General features: G+C 37.4%; 1 protein-coding gene across 6 annotated transcripts in view; it reads right to left on the bottom strand.

The window, feature by feature from the left end:
• UNC13C (unc-13 homolog C) overlaps nucleotides 1-18,889 on the bottom strand; it is a 613,180-nt gene that overhangs the window by 65,089 nt on the left and 529,202 nt on the right. For all 6 annotated transcript variants that reach the window (XM_040492731.1, XM_040492733.1, XM_040492734.1 and 3 more), the window contains 2 exons: nucleotides 14,512-14,568; nucleotides 8,793-8,873 (listed from right to left, as the gene is read on the bottom strand). In XM_040492731.1, coding sequence (XP_040348665.1) covers nucleotides 8,793-8,873; nucleotides 14,512-14,568 — 138 coding nt within the window. The remainder of the gene's footprint in view (nucleotides 1-8,792; nucleotides 8,874-14,511; nucleotides 14,569-18,889) is intronic.

Raw genomic sequence — 18,889 nt, 5'->3', positions numbered from 1 at the left:
GGTTTGAAGGATATAAAAATGAGGCTGATGTGTGGGAATGAATGTCTTAGTTATTAAACAAACTCCACTATCCACAGCTCAGTGCAGCTTAGTTGACCTCCATTATAGTAAGCATTTTTTTGGGGGGGGGGGGTGGGATTATATGCTAGAGAAGAATTTGTGTATATGGGGTTTTAAAGCCTGCTAGATGTTTCCCTTATGCATGTAAAAAGTGGATTTTTCTCCATTGGTTCTAAACAAAGAAAAAATGGGGACTCAGCTTCATGTTGTTCCTCTGCAACCAGTGGTATAAACAAAGAACCTCCAGCTTAATCTTTTCAGACGTTTACTTAGAATAATATGAATTTGCAGGGGCGCCTGGGTGGCGCAGTCGGTTGAGCGTCCGACTTCAGCCAGGTCACAATCTCGCGGTCCGTGGGTTCGAGCCCCACGTCAGGCTCTGGGCTGATGGCTCGGAGCCTGGAGCCTGTTTCCGATTCTGTGTCTCCCTCTCTCTCTGCCGCTCCCCCGTTCATGCTCTGTCTCTCTCTGTCCCAAAAATAAATAAAAACTTGGAAAAAAAAAAAAGAATAATATGAATTTGCAGAAAATAATTGGCAAAAGTAAGTTGGGACAGGTTATTTTCTCCTCATTCAAGAAAGGGATTTTTAATTATAGAGAGCTGAGGACAGATGGCTATTCACAGTTGTGAAGGATAAGGATGTCAGCTGGATGTCATTCTCTCTACCCTTGGCCCTGTCCTGGCTGATATTTTCACCATGGACTTGGACAAAAGCAGAAAGCATGCTTTTAAAATGTACAGTTCAGCCAGGCTTGATGTTATTGCTTCAAATGACAGGAAGTGGTTTCAGAAAGGTCTTGGCAGCCTGGAATCGTGGTTCAACATTTACAGAATGGGCTGAAAAAAAATAAAAAAGGAAAAGACCTATATTTATAATAAAAAGTTTACTGCAAAGTATGGAATAGGGGTGATCTGGCCTTAATACCAGTAAAATTTCAGACGAGATTGGGTGTGTTCAGGGTGGTATGGCTGTAGACAATACCAGTAAAATTTTAAAAGCCATAAAGCTTTATTTTCTTTCAGGTTTAACATGATTTAATAAGTGATGGGGCAGCTATCAAAGATAATGATCATGCATTAATATAGATAGACCAATCAAGACAAAGGCTGTGATAGAGCAACAGCATTCTCTGCTTATTAGAACATATTTGAAATATTGGGGTCATTATAAATTTATCCCTAGGCCTCATCATTTATAAGAAATATGAAAAAGTGGAGGGCATCCAAAGGTGGTAGACTGCCAGAATTTTGTAAGGTCCAGAAGGCATGTCACTTAATAAATGGCTGTTGATAAATCGGGGAGACATGACAGTTTCCTTCAGTGTATGAGAAGCTATCAAATGGAAAAGGAAGTAGAAATAAGGACAGAAGGATCAATGTAGAGCTAAAAGTACTAAACAGTTATTGGCTTGATACCTTTTTAATAATAAGTGTATCTTAAAAATTGAAGCTGCTACCTGTGAGTGAGGTCCCATCACTGGCCATTAAGTGGTGGCCATTTGACTATGAGCCAACAACATTGTAGATGACATCTATATGAGTAGGGAAGGAGATGTTGGATTCTGTTTCTATTCTGAGATTTTAGGATCTTTTCCACCTCTTTGACTCTCTGCTTTTTACTTTAAAATGTGTGAGAAAATGTAAATTCATCATTTTTCCTCTTTGCAGAGTACTCCATGCATAGATTATGTAACCTCAGAGAGTATCATTTTTTCCTTTGTTGAATGGGAGCAGAAACATGCACCCTGCCTGACTGTGGTATTGTAGGGATGAAATGAATTTTTCAATCTGGAAGAGATTTGTGAACTGTGGAGTTCTTTTTACTTAGAACAAGACATGCTTAATTAGCAGAATAACCCCTGAAACTTGAGCCTTGCTTTGTTTCCTAAGCACCAGCCCCTCTTGCCAGCATTTACTAGATATTTATTTCTATGCTCCTGCTACCATATCTAACTTCATTGTGGCAGCAGAAAAACAGCCCTCCTGCCTGATTTTTTTTTTCCCCCAGTGGAACCATGCTTTCTCATCCTCTGGGCTGAGTCAACTGTTGCCAAGTTCCAGTGAGTCTCCCCTTCAAGTGTCAATCATATCCATCTTTCACTTCTACTCCTAAGGCTAGTAACCTATCGATAGCCATCATCATTTTATGCATTAAATAACTGTAAATGATCTCTGTGACTAAATCTTGAACTATTCCATGCATTTTGCACATGTCTGTAAGATTTCCATTGCTAAAATGCCATATCTAGTATGCCATATATTTATGAAATCATCAATGGCTCCTCTTTTATAGAATACACTGAAGGTGCAAAAGCATCTCTGTTCTTTCAACCCAAACATTTCCTGAATCCTCATTTTACATGGCTTTACTATCCAAACCTCCAGTTATATCTAGACCAGTCCCATAGCATAGTTCAGTCACTGACGGCCAGTCCTCTGGTCTTGTGCCTTTCCATGATGAAGTCCCTTTCCTCTGATTATGTTCAAGTCATGAATCTCCCTTCAGGAAAAACTACTGTCTTTCCATTCCAGCCCGTGGACTCCCATCTGTCCTTCAAGATCCTCCTCCAGCTTTTCCTGATCCCCTGAGCTCACACTGGTTGCTCCCTCTTCTCAATCCTTACCACTTTTTAATCTGGGCCCCTCAATTGGCATCTGTATCACCTGTTACATATCTTATACTGTTTTCTTTTTCTTTCTTTCTTCTTTCTTTCTTTCTTTCTTTCTTTCTTTCTTTCTTTCTTTCTTTCTTTTCTTTCTTTCTTTCATATTTTAATTTGCATCCAAGTTAGTTACCATATAGTGCAACAATGATTTCAGGAGTACATTCCTTAATGTCCCTTACCCATTTAGCCCATCCCCCTTCCCACAACCCCTCCAGCAACCCTCTGTTTGTTCTCCATATTTAAGAGTCTCTTCTGTTTTGTCCCCCTCCCTGTTTTTATATGATTTTTGCTTCCCTTCCCTTGTGGCATCTGTTCTGTGTCTTAAAGTCCTCATATGAGTGAAGTCATATATTTGTCTTTCTCTAATTTCACTTAGCATAGTACCCTCTAGTTCCACCCACATAGTTACAAATGGCAAGATTTCATTCTTTTTGATTGCCGAGTAATACTCCATTGTGTGTGTGTATGTATATATATATATATATATATATATATATACACCACATCTTCTTTATCCACTCATCCATCACTGGACATTTGGGCTCTTTACATACTTTGGCTATTGTTGATAGTGCTGCTGTAAACATTGCGGTGCATGTGTCCCTTCAAAACAGCACACCTGTATCCCGTGGCTAAATGCCTAGTAGTGCAATTGCTGTTTTCTTATAAGTTAACATGTATCATTATTTAATTTTTAATGTACTTGAAAAGAAACTCCTTGAAAAGAAAACCACAACAACAACAAAAAGCAGCACTGCTTCCCAGAGGGGAGTCTCAGGGAACACTCAAGAATCTTATGGGGTTTGTGCCCTTAGAGAGAAAAGATGCTGAACATAGAAAACCAAAAGGCCAGAGGGTAAAGCCATAAGGACTTGGACCATTGCTTGGAGCAGAGAGTCAGATTTAATACTTAGTTTCATTGAGAGAGAATGAAGGGCCTATTAAGGAAGGAGGAAAAAAAAAAACAATTGTAGTAGAATATGTGAGATCTTGAGTAAAACAGTAGAAAGAGGCTCATCCAAAATAAACCAGTTTTCAGGTGATTTGATAGTCACATTTATAAGGAACTTTCTATATGGCAGGAGCTATTTTAATTGTTTTCCATGTGAAAAATCATTTAATTTGCTGACAATAATTTCTTCGCCCTATTATTTTTCCCATTGGAGTGGACAGTGACTTACACACTGCAGTTTTTTCTCTCTTAATTACTTACTGTCCTGATACTCTGATCATTGCCAGTGATATAATTCCTCAGGTGGTTCCAAATATTTTATTTACATTTGTATTTACATCCATATTCTGATATTTGCAAAGGCTTCCACCTTAATACAGTAATGGGATTTAGTAATTTAAGGGTGGGTGGGGAGGAATACTATTATTCCATCTGAATGGAGATTGAAAGAGCTATGTGTAAATATCATTTTCTTAAAGAAAAACCAGATAGATTTTGTTCTGTTTATAATATTCTTCATAAAGCTACAAAACATAAAGCACTGAAGACCTGGTTGTTATTTGTGAGAAAAAAAAATAGTACTGCTGAAATTAAATCAGGATAAATACTGTCTGTACCCTTAACAAGCCATTCCTTTTATACACCCATTAAAAATTCTCAATTCCTCTAATTCATTAAATTTGCCATATAATTTGAAGATTTTTTATGATCTATTTTTACTGACTGATGGGAACATGCTAATGTTTCTTTACAAGTTTGCAGGAAGAATTTTCTTCCTGGTTTCATACACTATTTTGATAGCACTTACCCATCATCACATATTTTTGGAAAATACATGCAGACAATTCATTTTGCAAACTCAGATATAATCTGCCTTTAACAACTAAGATTTATTTCTTTTTTAAGGAATTATTTGATAGATATTTTAGAAGTTATTTTCTACCACAACTGGAGTCCTCGTGTATACATCAGATCAGAATATGCTACTTTTTCCCGTTTACCTCGATGTAAGCGTCAGCATTTTGGTTCCCATCCAGTGTTCCTCTTTTTTTCCCTACAGTACTCAACCAGTCATGATCTGTTCCTCTACACTGGACTATTTGAAGTTCTCAGACTGATTCACCCCTTCTCGCATTCCATTCAAGCTTTTCTCTGGGCCTGCAAGGACCTTCCCCCTTGCTTTGCCCCATTTCAGCCTCTCAATCCCAAAGCTTCCCTCTCTTTCCCCTAGTGAGTCACAGAGAATATATTACCCTGTCTGCAGTCCCCAGCACTTTGTCCACACCTCTTATTTGATCAATTGTAGAGGTTGGTGTTCTTAAGTCTAGAGCAAGATCTCTCCTTGGTTTAGCCTCCTCCTTGCTTACCATATTTCCTACATATAAGTAAGCTCTCAAGTAATGATTTTTGAATTGCAATAGTCCAAACTAGGTAAGTGATTTTGTACTTCTCATGAGCAGCTGAATTTTAAATAATGCAAAAACTAAACTTATGATAAAAAAGATACAGAGAAGCAGCCACCAAAACTGCCTCATGAATAATGGATAGCAGGATAGTGCAGGACCTCAGTCAGGGTAACAGCCTCAGAGGCATAATATCATATGTCTTGCTATTTGTCTGAAATCCAAATTTTCAGAAATGGTGTTATCTCGGATTAAATATGTAATAAGTAAATTCCAAAGCTATATTTGAATAGATATTCACATTTAGTACAAATTCTCTCCTTTATATCCAAAAAAATTAACATTTCTAGAGGGCCCTAATTCACATGGTTATTGTTTTTAGGGAAGTCTCTGTATTGTCCCTACATGATGTCAAACATATGCAACATACATTGTAGAGTATCATGTTTGGGTACAAAGAACAAGTTGTTCCAGGGAAATCTGGAAGGTTGGACAAAAATAAAACCAGCCAGCTTATTTTCTGGGTTTTTTGATTTTCAAATTTATCAGAAAATAACCTGAGGTTTGTTCAAGACAGGAATTTCCTTAAGTTCTTGGGATTCATGCTCAGGTCAAGAGTACCTATTGTTGACAAAAAGGTCTGTTTTTTTTTTTTTTTTTTGAAAGAAATCCACATTTCAGGGAATTTCATAGCAGTCCTAAGTCTTTCTGACATAAGGGATTTTTGGAACTTATGCCACATTCTCTCCTTTTGACTCATAACTGAAACCTGTGACTGGTATGACAAAATAGTCCAGTTAAAATTTTAGTATTTAAAATTTGTTATTTATTTTTTTGAGAGAGAGAGACAGAGCACAAGTGAGGGAGGCACAGAATCAGAGGCAGGCTCTGGCTGTCAGCACAGAGCCTGACATGGGGCTCAAACGCACAAACTGCAAGATCATGACCTGAGACGAAGTCAGACTCTTAACGGGTTGAGCCATCCAGGCACCCCAAAGTTTTACTATTTAAGAGAGTTAATATTTTTAGAGGTTGAAAGATTTTAAATCATCTTTAGAAAATAATATAAATAATTGAAATCTGGTATTTAATCTAGAAGTAACTAATTTCTCTAAAGAAATATTATCCATTTTGGCCTGTGGCATTTTACCAATACTCTGTTAACAGTTAGGGAAATAATGTGACACAGAAGCAAGGACAATGACATTAGAGGTAGGAGTCCTTTCTCAGCTCCGCCAATTCCTGGCAGCTTTCTGGCCTTTGATGGTAACTTAAACCTGCTCAGCCTCCATTGTTTAATCTATAAGGTGTGAATGATAACTCTTGACATACTAACAGCCAGATGTTTTTAAAGATCAGGCGAGAAGATGTACACAATGGAAGATATTTGAAAGAATGTAAACCACTATTTCAGTCTGTAGTCTACAAACTCCATAGCATTTTCCTTCTTCATTTTTTACTTCCAGCTTATGTGCATAAACTGAGTTAAAGAAGAACCGGGATCATGTCTTTGGCAGCCTTTGTGAGTTAGCCTGGGTAGCATCTGGTGCTTCTGCAGAAGAACATCTTTCTCATGAGGTCTCTGCTAGTATTACACGGGTCCCTCTGCTGGGCTTCAAGCCGACCTTGAATCGCTAGCTATTAGAGCTGCAATTCTTTTAAGTAGTATTCCTCTTTTTCCTGAATTCCTTTGTAGTCAACAATAGGATTAGTGTTTGGTAGGAAAATCAGTTGGGTAAAATCTCAGAATCAGACAAGATAACGGGAGTCCCAGCTTTGGCAAACTGACTACAGGGCCATAGAAATGAATGCCCAGGTACATGTGTTGGCAGATAGGCAGACTACAGACCAAAAGAGTCTCATAATAGGCCCAGTAGGTGTAGCATAGAGGCCTGACCTCAGGCTCTGAGGTTCAGGAGGATCAGGGTCAGACCTGAGTCCTAGAGAAACAAGATAATGACATGGACCCATTTACTACTGGATCTTGGACACCAGCTGGTGGAAGTGTCTGAGACTGAATTAAAAGATCATCCCAGATGACATGACAGGAAGATGGGGTAGTTGAACTGTCAAGATGTAGAACAAGGGAACTTGGCTGGAGATCAGGAATGTCCCAGACTTTGGGCATAACTAAGCCTGCAGGTAGAAATATTGATGTTAGGGATAAGAGCCAGGTCTGAATGCTATTCTCTTTTCATAGCACATATTTCCCCTTCTCTCTCAAAGTCCTACAGTGACTTAATAAAATCCATGAAGGGCTGTATTCAGTTTCTAAAACTCTTACTTTTTTCCCCGTGTTCATGGTTCACTTCAAAGTTCTTATTATTTTCTACTAGCATTTCCTAATTTGTAGGAACTAATGGCTATTAGTTCTGCTCTAACTCCAAAGGTCAGTCATTTCTTATTCATGTTTTGAAAATATTTATTTATTTATTTATTTAAAATGTTTTTTGTTTATTTTTGAGAGAGACAGAGGATCAGTCTGACAACATTGAGCCCAATGTGGGGCTTGAGCTGAGGAACCGCGAGATCATGACCTGAGCCCAGGTTGGACACTCAACCGATTAAGCCACCCAGGTGCTCTGAAAATAATTTTTTAAAAACAGCTGTTTTTGCTATTTTCTCTGTTTTTTTTCATGTTTTCCATTTTTTCCCCTCAAAATGACTGTGCAAAATTTCCGTACTTCCAGGTAACTCTCTAGCTGCAGCTTTAGAAACTCCATTGCTGTACTCTCACTGCCTAAATTCATACTCTCCAGTTCCCACCAGGTGTCACAAAATTCTCACCTCACAACTTTTATTGTGCAGTTTTTGACATTGAAGCAGGAAAAGATGGCATCTTATTAAATGCTGAAACTGCAAAATAAAAGCTGTGAGTTAACAGTTTTGTTAAGGTGCCCAATTGTTGCACAAGTCTCTTTTAATGAATTCCATAGTAATGTCTGTTTCTATCCTGTGAGACCATTCTGTGCTCTGAAAAGGGTTCATTGTAGCTAGCAGTTTTTGCTACACTGGTCACACATGCTTTCCCCCAGTGAAGCATGGCGACAATGGACAGGGTTTAAATTTAGACAATAAATTTTCACTCTTCGATAAGCTTTCACATATAAATATAAAATGCATGTATATAAATATGAAATATATGCACATAAACAGAAAAGGAATTATGTGGAAACAAAGAGCTTCTAAGTTACATTTTGAGGTCTGTCCATATTTAGCCCATACCACAGTAACTTTTGGTCAACCTTTGGCTATGAAAAATTGATGCACACAACACACTGCCTTTGGGTTTTCTGCAGAAAATTAAATTATTGCACTTACTAAGAGAGAGGAGAAGATTGATCTTTTAAAAGCCATTTCAACAAGCATAGAAAACATAAAAAGAAATTCTGTTAACCCCAAACCTCCTGAAGCGTCTATTTAATTGAACTTTGGTGGGGGGTATATGTCTTTCTTTGCAAACACATGTTACAGCAAAAGTTTCACACACATTTTCTAGAGACAAAGGAAGCAAGTATAAGGACAGAGTAAGGTGGATCCTGTGGAGACAGTATGCACTCAATCTGACACAATCCGTATGGGAATATGCCCATACAACTATCTTCTGTATCTATGGATGGCACAGCACTATAGATAGGCATGTGGGAAAACTTTCTCTGAGGGTAAACAGAGGACTCTGGATGCATGATTCAGGAGTCCTGTAACCTTACCTTGATAGTAGCCAGGACCACCTCCATCACAGCACACTGTCTTGGTGTCAGACCCTTGGCATACTCCCGAATCATGTGCTCCTAGAAAACAGGGTAACGATTACTTATAAATTAACCAGTTCATTCATTTAACAACTATTTTCAACCAAATCTGCATAATGACCACAGGGACACATTTTAGATGATTATTTTGTCATATATCTAATCAATAGCTACTCTTCAAAAAAAAAAAAAAAGAAATACTGAACTTTGATCCATATGGGGCTTTACTTTTCACTTACAAGTTGATGTTAGGAAAAAAAAGAGAGACCTGGAAAAATGTGTCAAAGTTTTTTCAATGTCTGTCACACTGAGGAAGATTAGTCATGACCCGGAGTTAGAAGGTAATTTTGGCTTCTTTCAATCACTACTGTTAAAGTCTACTTTAAATATAATGCCCCCAATTTAGTCTCTTTCTTGCATTCCTTTAATGCTTTGTCATTAGTAATGAAAGCCCCCAAGAGTTAACTGCATTTGGCTCTGCAGATTTTCAATATTTTAAAATATTTTTCAATATTTTAGAGCTGATTTCCATACTTACAATGGATATTCCTCATTGTTCACTATGGACTGTCTCAACCCATCATTCAAAGTTTTTAGGGAAATCATGGTATAAAGTTGAAGACAATAATACAAGAAATAGAAATCTAAGAGAAAAATGTTAAAAATTCCTCACTCTCCAAATTGATAATATCCCCAGAGCAGCCACTATTCTAGCCAACAACATATCATATGCCAGTGCTGTCCTAGTGATTGTGATATGCTGTTCGGTAAAAGAAAGAGTTTTGTCCTCCTGGAGCTTAAATTCTAACTGACCTAGGTGCCTCTATGCTAATTAAAGGAAAGGCCATGGGTGGACACAGCTCTGAGAATGAATGACTTAATGATCAGTCAGTGCCTTTTGTCAGTAATAACAGGTGCCTCTTTTTCTACAGGGCACAGCACTACATCAACACATATGGCTTGGCAAGTGGAACATGGGCTCTATTAGAGCAGTTTATTTGCTCCCTCAGACAGGCACTTGTGTGCAATGCACAAATTGTGCAATCATGCCCAGTGACTCATCCTATTGTAGCCCTTTTCTTATTCTGTTATTTGGTAGATACCATGACTTCCTGGAGATAATCTTGATCTACATCTTGTCTGCAGTCTTTCAGGGCCTATCTTGGCAATTATAACCTGTTAGGCATTCAGTATATTTTTGGTAGCTGAACTGTACTTCTTTCAGCGTATCTTGTAGGGTTCAATACGCTTGAATGAAAGCATATTCTTTGGGGTAGTTTTGAAAAAATGATATAATGCTTCATGGACCCATCACATACAATTCTGCATCTTACTACATCTTTCTCTGATAGAGTTTTAAACTCAAACATATAAGTCTATTTAATATTTTAAAAATATGAGTATTAACTACCCATTGAGACTCAAACAGTAATGGGAAATGTTTACTAAATAATAGGGGGGAAATGCTTTAGAGTAAGTAAATATAAGTATTTCATATTAAATCTCTGGCTTCAACTCCTTCTATATTATAGAAAAAAATATTCTTTGTAAGAAATAATTTTCTGGGATTTAAAAATAGTTCTTTCAAGTAAGGGAATCTCTGAAAGGGGCTGGCAATGAGTTATTGCCTTATGAGTTAGTTACTGCTTGCTTGCAGTAAGTAAACTTACAGTCTTTGATGTATTAATTGGTTTTAACATTGCATCACCTCTCCATGAAAATTTATGTTTTAAAAAAATTATGCCAGCCTGGGTGGCTCAGTCAGGTAAGGGTCCAACTTCGTCTCAGGTCATGATCTCAAGGTTTGTGAGTTCAAGCCCTGCATTGAGTTCTGTGCTGACAGTGCGGAGCCTGCTTTGGGTCCTCTGCCTCTCTCTGCTTCTCTTTAATGTTTAAAATAAACATTAAAAAACATGCCAAATAAATCTGATCCTATTAAACAGTAATAATTTGGGCATACAAAGTAAACATACATTATGAAGCTCCAGACCAGGAAGTAATATAGAATATGTCAAATGGCTGAATAGTTCTTTAATGGATTATTATTAAATCATAATCAAATGCAGAAAAACAATTTCCCTCCTTGTTTTATTTTTCTTGACCTTGTATTCTTTAAAATAAGTTGGTTACTTGTGTTTTTTTATTTAAATGTTTTAATGTTTGTTTATTTTTTTTTGAGAGAGAGAGAGAGACAGAAGGCAAGCAACGGAGGGGTGGAGAGAGAGAGACACAGAATCTGAAGCAGGCTCTGAGTTGTCAGCACAGAGCCCGATGCAGGGCTCAAACTCACGAACTGAGAGATCATGACCTGAGCCAAAGTTGGATGCTTAACTCACTGAGCCACTCAGGCACCCAAGTTATTTGTTCATATTTCCATACAGGACTTCTGAATTTATCCAAATATGCTTTCAAACTAATATATGAAAAATGTAAAGGCCCATGGTTTAAAATGAAAAAAAAAAATGGAAGTGACATTTTAGTATAAGGGAAAATGACTTTGTAAAATTTGAAGTTCTTTATTCTGACAAAAATTTGAATTTTGCATAATATTTTAAAGGTCTTTTTCTGTAATTCAAATAATAATGACCAAATAGATTAATAATTAAAAATTAAAAAAATCAAGGAACAATAATAGAAAAATATAATTTAGAACTACGTTATTTTTCTATCACCTATGTATACAAGATTCTATTTTTAGTCCTTTGGATTATTTCAGTGCTGATGATATAATCCTTTTAGGACACCTTATTAAAATTTTGTTTTTAGTTTAGTATATTCTTGAAGAAGTTTGCAAGTTGCAAAGGGACCTAAAGTCCTAAAGTGTTATGTTTTTTGTGAACTCCGATTTCCCCCCACTAACATCTCCCCTCTAGGGAGCTGTCTCTAGTCCACTAAAAGTTCATAAGATTTGAACAGTGTGGATTAAACCCCCAGCTCAAGGGTTGGTCTGTGAGTTAAGCCAAATGGGCTATGTCACAATGGTTGGCTTCATATCAGAGCCCATGATGTGCTGGTGGTATTTGCTGGAATTTCCCACATCAGATTGGGTGTTCTCCTCTACACAATTCAAGTTTGAATGATGCTATACGGCAGAGACAACCATTTTACCAATAGAAAGGTAGGTTTGTTACGGCCATATATCAAACAAGGAAAGAACATAGTTGAGAGATACTAACTGGGTTCTGTAACATCTTTGAGATCCTAATCAAGCAGCGATGGAAAGCAGAGTTAGCTAGGACTATAAAATTTCATATAGCAATAAATTCCTCCCTTGTTTATGTTAGTCTGGCTTTCTAGCACTTGGAACTGAAAACAGTTCTGGCTGATATAACTTCTAACTCAGGAAACAGTAGCCATGGGAGATAGAGTATGTTTCCTGGTATCACACAGATGCTAGAAGCAGGGCCAGGGCCATTTCTTTTATAATGAGATACTATGCTGTTTCACCTTCCTGGCTTTCTATAAGAAATTTCAACCCTGTATAAACCTATTTTTCAAAGAAGGGAATAGAAATCCCACGAAGAAAATAAGGGGGATAAAGCAAGGGAGCAAGATGTGCGTGGCAGTAACTTTTCTACCTTTTACCTTTCCTCCAAACCATCAACGTAACTGAATACCTGTGGGAAGCAATTGTAGGTGACAATGCAGTATTTTAAGTGGATTATTAGCTTTTAATGTTACTTTCTGAGCAAGTATATACTTTAGGGTACTGAAATTATAGGACACCTACCTCATCTCAGTAAGTAATTATGCAGTCAAATAGATTATCCTTCTCCTGTGTTATATACACAAAACAATTCCAGCAATACCTAACTGAGCTGCCACCTTCTGTGAGTGGGAGGTGGCATAGTTTTTGCAATTACCATGCAAAGATAAGGTATGCATTATCTAATTTATCCTCACAGTAATCCAAGTGTTAACTTTTTTTTTTTTTTTTGCACTTTACAAATGCCAAATCTGACGAGTAAAAAGGTTAGATACTTTGGCCAATTTGGAAACAATTGAAGTAGAATTTGAACCAAGGAGTTTCGTATCTGGAACCCATCCCCATGATACACACTACATACTAAGAGACAAAAAAGGAATTAAAACATCATGTATTTCTACGATAGGCACAATGTTGGCCTATATAATGACTGGATAAAGAAAGTATGGTATGTACATACAATGGAATCTTATTTGGCTGCTAAAAAGAAGGAAATCTACCCATATACAACAAAATGGAAGAACTTGAAGGACATTATTCTAAGTAAAACAGTCAGTCACAGAAGCACAATATGTATTTTAACCAGTGAAGTTCCTATCCTTGAAGGACAGAACCTGAAGTTCCCTGCACAGTCCTGTGAATTTCAGCAATAATAAAGGGTAGGGTTATTTAGTCAGCAAATCCTCATTTATAATATGCTTGAATATATTGACAAGTTCAATAGCTGCTTTGATGAGTTTCATTTTCCCACACTAGCTTTGTTGCCTTTAAGATCTGTGTAGACTTTAATGGATTTCTATGAAGCACTCAACTTTGCCTTTATTCATACAAAGCCTGATTAGTATAAGAAAGAAAATATGTTATCTAATTTACCCCAAAAGAAGTAATGCTGAAAACTAGAACACAAAATAAAAAATTCCTAGTTGCCCTTCTAATTTGAAATATTAGACATATGAAGGAAAAAAGAAAACCGTACAATTCAGTCCCTAAATTTTGACCTGAATTTTGTTTTTGTTTTGAGAGAGGGAAAGAGCACGAGCAGGGGAGAGTGGCAGAGGGAGAGAGAATTTTAAGCAGGCTCCACCCTTAGCACCAAGCCCAAGATAGGGCTTGATCCCATAACCGTGGGATCATAACCTGAGCCAAAAATGAAGAGTGGTTCACTTACCCGACTGAGCCCTTCAAGTGCCCCAGCCTGATTCATCCTTAAAGCAGATTGTGAGAGTACATTCATACATCTTAGTCCTGCCATGCTAGATATCATTACTAGTAGGAGGACAGTTTCTTGCTGAATTGTAGTTAGCTCATTACTTTTCACAGACAACCAATAATCCCTTTATTCTTTCCTTAAAATTTTTAAAACATGTTTATTTTTAAGAGAGACAGAGAGAGACAGAGTGATAGTTGGGGAAGGGCAGAGAGGGAGACACAGAATATGAAGCAGGCTCCAGGCTCTGAGCTGTCAGCACGGAGCCCAGCGTGGGGCTTGAACTCACAAGCTGTGAGATCATGACCTGAGCCGAAGTCAGACACTTAACAAACTGAGCTACCTAAGTACTTGATTTTTTCTTTTTTGATACACGATAAATGTTTCCATTTATTCAGCATCTCAACGTGCACAGCACCTACATCACAATATTGGTCGGCACCTGTATAAAACTACAGATTCTGTGAACAGAGGTAAATATAGAAATCTTAAATCTCATCACAGCAATAGAAACACTTTGCAATTTTTCAAAGGTCCAATTACATCACTATATGCTTCACACGTGACTCACTGAATATAGGCAAGTGGTCAAGGATGACCACACTCTGCACTTACGACATCTCAATTCGTGACACTTTGGGCTCTGAGATGAGATTTCATGCCATAATTTAAAGCATTTAAGACTTACAATGTGAGTACTTTAAATACAGAATAGCCACACATTCCAGCCCCTGCCCCCTCCAATCAACACAGAGATCTATTACCTTCAGTTTGGATAATTGTCCAAGATCTTTCGCTGCAATGAAAATCATCTGAGGTCCCTAGAGACACACACACAAAAGGAGAGAGAATATTCGGTCAGTCTTAAATCTTCAGTACCCAGTAGAAAGGTGGTCAATAGACAATTTGCTTTATTTCCCTTATTACATTTGTGACATTTATACCATACATACTTAATTGGTCTATTTTACAGATTGGGCCAAAGAGATCTCGTACTGCTGGCAATATAATTGTCCTCATAGGCATCCCACTCCTGAAAGCTGAGTTACTGCATGGGTTACTACTAATGTAGCCATTTTTATGTAACATATGGATTAAATCAATGATCTTTAACATTTGTTTGTTTATATTAGAGGTAGCTCTCTCACTCTATGTGGCACCAAATTAGATCTATGCAAACTTTCAAGATACAGAGCCGAGGAAGACGAAGCTGCCTCTCTTCCAATGCTGTGCAACCTATCAGAGACCTGCCCTCCTAGCTCCTCCCTAAGCCAGAGGATCTTCCTAGGACAAGAGTTTGAAAAGTGGGAAGAGTTTGAAAAACACAGGAATAAACCATCCACAGCACTACCAGATTGAAAAACTAGAGACTTGGCTGTTGGCATAAATGACAGGAAAGAACTAAATTTGGTACTAAGTTCATTAGTGCCCTAGAATATTGCCTCAGGAGAGAACAATCAACTATTCTGAAGTACTGTTCTTCATTTTTTAGTGGATCCTGTGAATTTATTTGGAAATTAAGGACTACAAAGTTTATGAGAACAGCAACTGTGTCTAATATTTTTTATCCCCACCACAGGGCAAAGAACATACCAGAAGCTCAAAGAACACATAGTGAATGAATGAATGAATGATCGATATTGCTTCATACTTTGAGATCTCAATGCTAGAGAAAATTGATGTGATAGTAAGCTTTGCTAGGGAAGACTTTTAGAAAAATGAAATGTCATATGTAGAGTTTCTGCTATAACATGATGTATGTAGTTTTGAAAAACCTCATTCTACAAAACTGAGCGCTAGAAATAGTAGGGCTCATGGGGAAAAAAGCAAATGGGCAGCACAGTGAAACTCATGCAATTTTATCACCAACTATCAAAACCATTAAGTGCTACTTTGAGAGGTAGCTTGTATAGTTCACAGGGAGCTCAGTGAGGCTGGTGGCTGCTATAAAGGGCATTAAAAATGCAAAATAATAAATAACCCAAACAAAAATCAACAAAACAATAGAATACAAGTGTGGGATGGGGAAGTACCCATGCAAGTGGAGCTCTTAGCACAGGGGGAGGGTTGGCTGCCATTTGTGAGAGCCATGCAAGCTTCATCTTTTTGGATAGAAGAACTATGTACAAGTGTATCCACCACCCCTATGCAGTAGCTCAGTTGAATGCTCTTTCCTTCTGCTGAATTTATAGGTCTTCTATTACATTCCAGAATCTCCCACCTAGGAAAATTTATATATAAACCAGCTTAACTTCCAGATTATACTGACATCATTCCGCTATTTACCAATCACACCATAGCTAACTGGTGTTATAGAAATGTATTATGTGTTTTAGCAGAATAAAAAGTGTGTGTTTATAGCCTATGTATATGGAGAGCCAATACCTAAAGTATTTTATCACTTGCTGGCAGAAAATCAATAAAAACATGAATCTTTGCTTCTTGGAACATTTTATAAGAAAACATTTTCTATATAATTTCATTGGATAAATATGGACTGGGTGTGCATTGCTAATGGTGAAAAGAGTTTAGTTTAGTTTGTAATTACTCCTTATTTGCATCAACTTGCCTTCCCCAGTCACAGAAAGAAAATTGTTTGCTCCATAACAGGTACATGTTATGGTTATTTCTTCTTTTGCTTGACTCAGGGTATGTGAACTGAGATATCTGGTACTGTGTATCCACTTGACCATTGTCTAACTTTGCTGCCAAATGATCTTTCTTATTCCTTTTTATTTCACTGTGTGTGATACAATCACATTCTTCTAATCCACTAGAAGGTGTCTCCTCTGTTAATCTCCATGTTCGAATAGATGAAAGTAAAATGGAAAATAGAAAAAAATTCTCTATAGCAGGGTTAGATTTATCTTATTAAACTATAAAGTTTTAAGGAAAAAACAAACTGGGGATATTCTATCCTTAATTTATTTTCCTGGGTTCTCACAGTGAAATTAAATTTAAAAATTATGTGTATAGCAGATAATTCTATGGGTTGAACTTTCATACTTTCTTTTCCTTCAAAACATGAGGTTCTGAATGTCAAGTATGAAGTTTGACTGCTATTGACATTATTTAAAACTGATTTGTATGTTAAAATACATTTGAATGATCATTGTCTAGATAGTCTTTACCAAAGATGTTTTCCCAAAATAGATTTAATTATCATTTCAGCTGGATGAAAACCATTCACTTAAACAAAGTACAATTAGATGGGTTACTAAAAGTATAATCAAGAGAGGGGGGGATGATGGAACAGGACGATCCTGAGCTCACTTCATCCCATAGTCACACCAAGGAAACAGGTATATCTACACAATTAACTCTGTAAACAACTGAAGGCTGGCAGAACAGACCTTCCACAGCTAGTTGTAAAGAGAAGTCCATATCAAAAAGGGTAGGAGAAGCAGAGATGAGAACAGTAGGGATATCATAAGCACAGAGAAGTGAGGGGATCAGACCCTACAGTGGGTACCCCTGGCCCTGGGGACCCACTCTGGGAGAGCTGGATGACTATATAAAACCAAGTCCCTGCCCCTATAAAGGCAGAAAACTAAATAACTTGGCCAGAACCACAGAAGCAATAGTTTGAAAAATGCCTGGGTTATATGTGAAATTGATCGGCTAATTTTAAGATGTATGCCAGAGGGCCTGCAATCTGCCGGAGTTTTCTCTGGGAACAAAGTACTGGCAGGTCCAATTTTTCTTGTCCTCCTCAGCCTAAATACCTGGACACTTGTGGGCTATTGTGGGCAAAGTAGTCTCCATCTACTTTGCCATCAATACATGCCCTGATCAAGTGCCCCTCTAGAGTGACTCTTGCCATCAAAATGACAGATAACTCCACATCCCAGCATGTCCACAGTTTCTGTCACTGGGCCTCTAAATGACTGCACAGGGAGCAAGCACTGCCCTTCGGTGTACAAACAACTGTCAGTGTCCAACTGTAGATAGCTAGAATGAGTACTGGCCCCACCTACCAATGAGCCTACAGGAGTCACAGCTTAGCCACAACAGATGGGTACACACAGGGAACAACCTTGGAGCACCTGGTTCTGGTGACCAGAAGAGACTAAGCTGCAAGGACACAACAGGCAGGAGCTCTTCTACACAAGGTCATTACTATGAAGACCATGAAATGCAGATGACTTCATAATACATAAAAACAAACACAGAATCATACAAAATGAGGCAACAGAAAAATATGACAAGACAAAATCATAGGAAAAGAGCTAAACGAATGGAGATAAGCAATATGCCTAATAAAGTGTTCAAAGTAATGGTCATAAAGATTGTTACCAGATTTGAGAAAGAGTGAACTCAGTGAGGACTTCAACAAGGAGATAGAAAATATAAAAAATAACCAGTCAGAGCTGAAGAATACATTAACTGAAATGAAAAATAAACTAGAAGAATGGATTAGCAATATGAAAGACAGGGTCAAAGAAAGCAATCTAGCTGCACAGCAAAAAGTAAAAATTGAGAATAGGTCAAGGACCTCTATAATATCACTAAGAGTAACATTTGAATTTTAGAAATCCAAGAAAGAGAAGAGAGAGAGAAGGAGACTGAAAACTTTCCTAATCTGAAAACAGACATCCAGCTTGAGAAAGCACAGAGTGCTTTCACCTAACAAGATGAAACCAAGAAGTTCACACCAAGACACGTAATAATTAAATGGCAAAATGTAATGATATAGAGAGAATCTTAAAGGCACCAGGAGAAAACAGCTACATATAAGGGAAACACTGTAGGTCTGTCAGCTGATTTTTCAGCAGAAACTGCAAGCCAACATGCTGAAAGGAACACACCTACAATGAAAAATATTATGCCTGATAAGGTTATCAGTTAAAACTGAAGGAGAGAAGTTCCCAGCAAATAAAAGTTAAAGGAGTTTATTACCACAAAACCAGCCTTATAATAAATATTGAAGGGAATTATTTAAGTGGAAAGAAAAGACATTTAACTAGAAGAAAATTATGAAAGGAAAAAATTTCACAGGTAAAAGCAAACATATAGTAAAGGTAACAGACTAATTACCTATAAAACCAGTATGGAAGTGAAAACACAAAAATATAAAATCAATTATATGTACAGAAATTGGTCAAGGAATACACAAAATAAAAATACTTAAAATATGACAAA

Source organism: Herpailurus yagouaroundi, unplaced genomic scaffold, assembly GCF_014898765.1.
Source record: "Herpailurus yagouaroundi ecotype Mexico unplaced genomic scaffold, PumYag 184, whole genome shotgun sequence".
NCBI lineage: Eukaryota > Metazoa > Chordata > Mammalia > Carnivora > Felidae > Herpailurus > Herpailurus yagouaroundi.
This window is presented reverse-complemented; position numbering and strand designations above follow the sequence as displayed.